We start from the raw sequence: 8678 nt of genomic DNA, 5'->3' as shown, positions 1-8678 counted from the left end.
TGGGGTTGCAGTTTCCTGAACATACATTGTGGTTTAGTTGCAAGAATTGCTCTTGGTGCCTTTTCTTTTCTTTTTTTGGCTTCTTTGATGGGTTAGAAGCTTTAATTTTGAAGTTAAAAGATACAATGAATGTAATTCAACTATTTGAATATTTTTCAAAAATTATTCAATTAATTAAATACTTTTTTTATACTGTCACTTTAGGGTTCAATGTATCAAATTAACTTTTCTATAAATACTTAAAACTTTACTTTTAATAAACTTATTGTTTTACATGATAATTTCTTCAATTTTGCATATTGTTGAAATAATGTTGAATACAGTAAATGCAATTAACTGCCGTACAAATAAATTATGGGTTTTGAAAATATGATCTATCTTTATATTGTTATCTCTTTATATAAAAAAAATATTATTAGAGCATTCGATAATAAAATTCATAAATTATATATTAATTATATTATTTAATTAAAAATAAAAAACAACAAATGCTTACCTGCCCTCATTCCAAATTCTGTTGATTCTGAATTTGAAGCCAAACATCCAAATCTAATTTCAAATCAAGCGTGAGGCAGTCCAATGTCAACGTGGCACAAATTTTGGTATCTCCAACTCCAAGCCAACCAGCTGGTAAGAAATCGTATGCTTCAAACAAAGCTTGACTTTTGACCGGTGGAACGGGAATCAATCAATAAAAACGGTTGGCTCTTGGCTTCGGAACCTGTGGGCTTCCACACCATGTGGAGCATTTCAGTTGCAAATTTTTTATTATAATTATTCCATGAAAATAAACAATTATAAATTTCATATATTTATGAATTATAATTGATTAATTATAATATAATAATTTTATGTAATATGCTTTTAATGTGAAAAAAAGAATACAAACCGACAAGTGAATCAAATTTATTAATTTGTTTTTGAATACGAAGTTTTCAAAGCCGAAAAGTCCACACAACAAATTGGAGGCCATTGAGCCATATATTTGCGTGGAAGCACAACTACCTTAACTGCCATATGTAAACAAAACAAAGGTCATTGCACATGGAGGAGTTGATATTATAGGGATTCAGACCATTCCCCCATTCAGGTTATTTCAAGTGTTAAAGAAAAAAAATAACTTTTATTATTTTTTTAATATAAAAGAAATTGTAATTTAAAAATAATAAAAAAATTTGTATGTATTAAAATTTTGAATTTTAAATTTATTAGACATAATTTCTTAAGAATAATTATATGAATAAATTGAATTATATTAAATTCAAATTCTATTATATATTAACATTTTTTACATTGTTGTCTTCAATTTTTCCAAACTTTTTCTTTCTCAATTGGACAATAGATTGTCATGAAAATATTCAGATATTAACTGAACTTTCCCACTTTCTCTAGTTCAATCAAATAATAAAAATGGAAGGCTGAGGAAGAATTCGAAACCAAAACGGGTGGCAAACAATAAGAAAAAAGACAATGATATATCTTGAATATGAGTTTGGTTGTCTACCTACTTGATCACATGATCATTATTCATTCATGTGATTAAGTTTTCCTAAGTGATGAATTCCATCAGCGGAAACAGCTTTGGTAAAATTAAAAAACAAACAAATCAATGATGTAATCAAAGATAACCAAATAAATAATTATAGACATGACAATTAAAGGTTGTGCCAAAAAAAGGTTTATGATCAAAGCCATCTTAATCAGTACCTTCAAACTTGATTAATTAATTTTATTGATTAATATAATCATAGTCTATGACATAAGAATCTTCCAATTTTATTTATATTATTCTAAACGCGTTTGGCTTAAAATTCTGATATTTGGAGGAGAATAATTGAGAGGGAATGGAAATTAAACTAGAAAGGAAACTAAAGAGAGGGAGAAAGAGAGAGAGAGAGTTTGAGATTGTTGATCAAATTTTTTTAATTTTTTATAAAAAATTACAATCTAAAAATGAAATAAATTTTTTTTTTTGAAATTTGAAATTCAAATTTATTGAATATTATGTTTTAAAAATAATTATATAAATAAATTGAATTAAATTTAAACTCAAATTTTTTAACTTTTAGTGTATGTTGAAAAATGTTAAATTCTTTAATTAAAAAGTTTGTCAAGTGTTGAGAACAAATGAGTCCAAAGGAGGTGGCTAGCTGATTGGGTAGTGTGGTCTCATTGGCTGGCGTCGGCCAATCTCATAACACTTTTTTGATTCCTTCGCGTCTTACTTTCATTCAATTTTCGTGGGTCTGGGGGCAAAAGTCACTTGTGCTACAACTGCCTGGAACCTTTCTTTATATCTCTATACCAACTACTAATACTTTGTAATAAAATTGAAGGAAGTGGAGCCCTTTTGTGTAGAAATTCATATTTACTAGAAATTTAGAGAGGGTTGTTTTATGAAAGTTAAATACTCATTTTAATCCTGTTTTCTTTCTTAATTAGAAAAGGAAAAAGGAAAATTTTATTGGCCGGTTGTGATTGAAAAAATTGCAAAAAAAAAATAGGGGTGGGGGGAACCTAAAGGACTAAAAAATTAGTGAAAATTCTATCATGAATTGTATGTTTATTGAAAAAAAAATTGAATATAAATTGGGATTTCTCCATTTTTTTTTTCTGAGAATCGGAGAGAGTTCAAATCTCTTCTCTCCTTCACTAATAAATCAATGATTAGATCATCAGTTTTGCAGCTATTATATTTAACAAATGCGGCCCTTTGGGTCATCGTGTAACATTAAAAAACTCATTGCTTGACGATAATGGTGGATTCTCATTCCTTGAACCAGAAGATTGGGGCTACACAATAATCACCAGAAGGGTTTGCTTTAATTGTTATTTTTATAAATATTAAATCCAAGCTGTTTAGATGTTAACAATAATGTTAAAAACGCCTACCATTCCATTTTTAAATCATTACTATTACTGTTTTAAACATCAAATGAAAATCGTTTACTAAATAATAAAGGATTTCGTTGTAAATTTGAATTCTTTTTAAGATATTTGATATTATTAATGATTTAATATAATAATTAAAATTAATAATTTAATATTATAACACCAGATTATATCATCAAATTACAAGATTGTTTAACCTTCTGCAACGATTTTTTTTTTTTTTTATAATAACAATCGAAGTATTAATTTGGGTATTGTAGCCTAACAACTGAAGTATGATAAAATTAATCATACAATTTGTAATTGGTTTTTGGGAGTTGAGAAGTTGAACCTAAATCCAACTAAATCTTTCCACGAGAATGGAATTGAAATTGGTATAACAATCAAATCAAATATTCTAAAACTTAACATAACAACAGTGTGGGTAACACGTCTTTGCATGCCCCAAACAATTTGAATTACTTTGGTTTTGTTCGATATTGACTTTGTCAAACCGACCTTTCCACATGGCGCTACGTGTCTTTCATTGTTATTTTGCTGAAAAGTTGAGAATCTTCTGAGTAGGAAATGAATCATTGATCCGAAATACCTAAAATTGGCTTTGACAAAGTGCTTTCGGTGTGTGACCAAAATAATTAGGCTTGGCTGCCTTTGTTTTTTCTCTTGTTTTTATTTTTGTTTTTCTTAAATACTACTATTTTCCAAAAGGGAATACGACAATCACTCCATGGCTCTCATTCATCTTATCACCAGATTTGTCTTGGAATTTCTTAAGTGATTATTATTGTATCCTAATTGCCTAATCAATATTCTCGTTATTTGTTATATTAGCGATTACTTTAGTGAGTTCACTATTTAATCAATATCATATAAATTAATTGATCACATTAACACAAAATGTGTATACAAAATAAAATTGAGTCATATATATCTCAAATGTAGATCTTTTACTCTCATTTTATTTTCTCATGTCTAAATACTTCATTACCTTCTTCTCTTCCATCTTTTTAATTTTCCTTTTTTTCATCTTTGCTGAATTGAATATCAGAACACATTCTAAATTCTTACCTCTGACGCTCGTTGATTATTCTTTATAATAGATCACTCCAACATCTAAATTAACCATTTTGCTAGCTCCTTCATAAAGCATTCAATCACCAAACTCAAAAAATCATCAACAACTATGATAAAATGCGGTTGACAACTACTAATTAATTAGTATTAAAATATATCTATATTTTGAATGAAACTTAAATAAAAATAATTATATATCATTATAATAATATATATCACGAGTAAAATCGATCATAACCTAAAAGATTTTATTCAAAACCTAAGTAATAGGTAGGCAACTCGAACCATGGTAACATTTAATTTGAAATTAAAAAGTTTAGCCTCCTCATTATCTCCACCATAGTTGAAGAAAGCCTTATCATTTGCAGTAATTTTCAAGTTATACTTTATTACAATTGGTAAACATCATGTTATGCACAGTTCAATTAAAATGCTATCAAATATACCATATTGTAATGTCTTTTTTTGATATAATTAGATTGTTGAGCATTAAAATGACAATAAAGTGGTCCATTCTTTTAAATGCATTTTAATTCATTTTTAAATGAATAAAATTACTTTAAATTCAAAAACAAGTTAAATATTCTTACCTATTGCAAATTCATTTAATTTTATGAAATATTTTATGCATTAAATAATTTCTCAACCTTCTTTATATTTATTATAAATTGTAATTAATCAAAAGGAAAATAGAAATATCATAAGAAAAGCAATGGGAAAATAAGGAATAACAATGACGTGTACAGCCGCAAAGAATAACAAATTCTACGGGTATAAAAATAAAAAAAAAAAATTTTAGGTGCACAATCGCAAAACTAAGAACTAAAAGCCCGACTTTGAAAATATCGCGAAATTTCCAAAACCCGGACGGCCAGACCCCTCCCCTCTCCCTATAAATACGTGGCTCGTGTAAAGCTAGGTTTGCCCAACTAAACAGCCACAAGCGGCTTTTTAGAAGTTCAAAAAAAAATTCTCGTACTTTCTTTCTCTCTCTTCTGCCAAAAAAAAAAAAAACATATGTCGAAATCTTCTAGAAAATCGAGCGGTCCGGTTCTCCGATCTCTCTCCCCTTCTGGCCGGTTCAGTTCTCACTACACGTCACAGTCCCCATCATCTTCTTCTTCGGCCTTCGCTTATTCAAGTTCAAGCTTTTCTTCACGCTCCTCAACTTTCTTTAATCAACACAGATCTATCTCTCCACCACGTGTCAATCTCTACAACCACTCTCCATCCGCGCCGTTCGTGCGATTCTCACTCGATAACCGTCCGATCTCGCCCAACCGTTCGATTACTACCGTCCGTAGAAACAACGAGGTGTTGAAGAATTTACAGAGTAAACAGCCGAAGCGGACTTGCATGTGTTCCCCTACGACGCACCCGGGATCGTTCCGTTGCAGCCTTCATAAGAGTTTTAATAATTCGCACGCGGTGACAAGTTGCGCGCCTAATAATCGGCTCAACGCGCGTAGGTCTTCTATGACGAACTCGCTGGTGAGAATCGGAGGAGTCGAAGGAGATCTGGTTAAGAGAGCTTTGTCGGCTTTGATTAGACCTTCCTCTCACCAGCAGCGTCGCCGCGCAGCGTTCCAACCGAGGCCGAGCCGGCTCTCCGTGATGTCAAAAGCCGAGGCTTAATGAAGATTCCTTTGCGGTGTGTGTAATCTTTTAACGATTTCTGGTTAAGTCTCCGAGATTTTCTGGTGATTGGAGATCGAACTTTGGAGTCAAGCCGCGGACGGTGGCGGTGAAGTCAGATTGCGGCGAAGAAGTTGAAAATCTGAACGAAGGATTCGGGACGGAAATGAATTTTAGTGTACTCCCGGTGACCGAAACCGTAAAATCCGAGGAACATATTATCATATATTTTGTTGGTGTAAATACACATATTTGCAGCCAATGGCAAATTTGAGGAGCTTTTGGACAAAAGCAAAAACTCTTAAAATCTCTTAAAAATATCTAATCTAATCAAATTAACTCTAATCTGACAATCCCAGGCCAGATCTCAGTGTTGAATGGTTTCAAGTATTATTTCTTCCATTTGTTTTGTTCTCCAAACACCATTCCATTCCAGCGCAGTTCTTTTTTCTTTTTGGTATTCCGTTTGGTTTGACATTTCCCGTTTTCCATTTCAGCCGTTTCTTCTGTTTGATCTTTTACCACTTTTCCCGTTTTGACTCGTCCCGTTCTTTTTCTTTCTTCCGTCTGTATTTCTTTTTTTTTTTTTTAATTTTTTTCATAATTTTGTTTTGTCTTTTAATTTAGGTTTTGATTTACAGTTGATAGTTTTATTCGTAATTTTCTTCTTTTTTCTTGTGTTACAGGTATCGAAAATGGAGAAGTTGTAGGAAATTCACGTAACTGGATTCTACTTGTACACACGCAAGGGAGAAGTAAATTGAATGAAATTAGACCTTGAAGATGACCTTACCGTCGGAAAAGAAAAAGAAAAGTAGTAAATTATCAACATTAACTCAGTTGGACCATCTCTAAATTTGATTGAAATTATGGTAATAATCGTACCAATGGGGGATTAATAAAGGATAAAAGAAGGGAAAGGTGGTAAATAATAATATGATTAATTAAAGAAGATAAGAAAACAGAAATATTTACGTTTAAAAATGAAACAAAGTTTTGAAGACAAAAATTATTTCACAATAATAAAGCGAAACTTAAAAATTTTTCAGGTGTCGCTTGAGAGTTGCAAATTAGCACAAAAAATGACTACAATTGCAAGAACTGGTCAAAGCCCACAGGAATCCACAGCTTCGATTTTGCCATTTTCTTATTTTTTTTAAAAGCACAACAGACACAATTATTTTGAATAATTAAAAAAATTGACAGCTAAAAGATTATTACACCCAAATTAAAATTTGTGTATTGGTAATCACATCATGACTCTCTTTTTTTTTTTTCCTTCTAATTTTTAATCTATCTTTAAAATTTTTCCTATCTAATTACAAAGGTGGTTGAATGAAATATTATATACTTAAATTTATTCAAATTTATAATTTTTAAATATCAATTTTAATAATATATTAATTGATCTAAAAAATAATAAATTTTCTTTATAATTAAATTTTAGTAACTACTCACTTTATAATTAAATCTTCAATATTTTATACTACTCTTTTTCTTTTAATAGAAATGATCGTTCACTCATTTCTTTTCTATGAAAAAGAATTTAATCTATCGATTCAAAAAATATATATTTTTAAAAATTTTCCCGTACGTATAGCTGTAAAGGCTGTTAACTTGGATTAATACTCTTATCACGCAAACTTAATTTCTCGCAAATAATGAAATTTGTAAAATTAAAACTTTTTTTTTCTCTATTTTGATGGCTCCCAATTCCCAAATGGGTCCAGAAAACCGAAAGCCTTCAAATTGTGAAAGGGAAAACGCTGGCCAACCCACATACCATATGAAAGCTGTGATGGCTTTGCAACAGCCTGCATATGGGACCATTCATATCTACTTTGCAAAGAAAATTTTTCCCAGTGATCATAGCAGTTTTTGGCCAGTTGACAGGAGGTCCATGTTGCCTGTCAGATTCTCACCCAAAGCCAAAAAGATGGATCAAACTTCCCTGTGATGTAAGCACCATACAACCAAATATTGTTTCCCTTCGATCTAATCATCATCATCATCATCATCAAATATCTTAGAGATCATTTGACTCAGGAATTGGGGTCTGTTTTACAATTTTCAGATCAGATGAGCTGATGCTGATGTACTAAATTTTGCAATTGTAGTTTACTAATTTCGCACTTTCAAGTGGGCTCTCCAATGTCAATGAAAATTTTTCAAGTACTTTTCATTCTATTTTTGAGGGTCATGACTATAATTGACAAGCCCCATGTGCATGAACCAGCCACGTGGGATTATTGATGACGATGATGATAAGCGATTCGATCTTTTTTTTCCTTTTTCTTTCATGATAGGATAAGGATGGATTGGAGTTTTGAAAGGTTTTAAAATTCTCTATGCCAGTTCTTGTTTCATAGTTCTTACAAAACAATGATGTGTATGGCAATGAGTTGGCAAGTGGCGTTAAGGAATTCAACAATATTGTTTGTCTCTTTGTGAAGAAACTGTGTTTTTATGTTTCAATCTTCTTATCCAACCTGTGAATTTGGTCAGTTCAGATGACGTTGAAAGCAGGAAAACAATTCTTCAAAAGAAGTTTTCTTGATGATTTGTAGATTTTCTTCGAAGGGCCTACTGCTAAGGAAAATATTTATTTGTATTCTTCTCAAAAATGGCATCAAGAGGGTGGGTGATGTCATGGCTGGTTATTATTTCAAATGGATAAGTTGCCACTCTTTCTATCGTGCTTCTACTAGAAGAAAAAGAAAACGACATGTTGGGGCTCTTTGTCTAATTCTGTATTTCTTTTTTCATTGAATTTTGGTTTTGTTAGATCTGCCTAACCTCAAATATATATATATATATATATATATATATATTGATATATGTATTGAGTCATTTGATTTCAAACACAAAATGTCATAAAAGAATTATGTACAGTAGCATACATTTAGTGATCTATAACCGAAAATCTCTTCATTTTGCCTAAAAAAACACTAAGGAAATGGCCAATATATCTCCATCAATTTACTTAGAATAAATAATTTGTTTATTAGATACTGCTTTTCTGATTTTTTTATTCTATAAAAGTATTTAGATAATAGCTCCTTCAACTTGAATTATTA

At 30.7% G+C, this 8678-nt stretch overlaps 1 protein-coding gene across 1 annotated transcript; it reads left to right on the top strand.

Moving 5' to 3' along the window:
* The first annotated feature begins 4881 nt into the window (after positions 1-4881).
* Positions 4882-5946, top strand: LOC149515460 (uncharacterized). Its single transcript, XM_089742223.1, has one exon. The coding sequence runs from the start codon at positions 4984-4986 to the stop codon at positions 5599-5601; it is 618 nt and encodes a 205-aa protein (XP_089598349.1). The 5' UTR covers positions 4882-4983; the 3' UTR covers positions 5602-5946.
* The last annotated feature ends 2732 nt before the right edge of the window (positions 5947-8678 follow it).

Source organism: Durio zibethinus, chromosome 13 (assembly GCF_047325235.1).
Source record: "Durio zibethinus cultivar Kanyao isolate XHJ-2024 chromosome 13, ASM4732523v1, whole genome shotgun sequence".
Taxonomy (NCBI): domain Eukaryota; kingdom Viridiplantae; phylum Streptophyta; class Magnoliopsida; order Malvales; family Malvaceae; genus Durio; species Durio zibethinus.
Note: the sequence above shows the minus strand (reverse complement) of the source record. Positions and strands in the feature narration are given on the sequence as shown.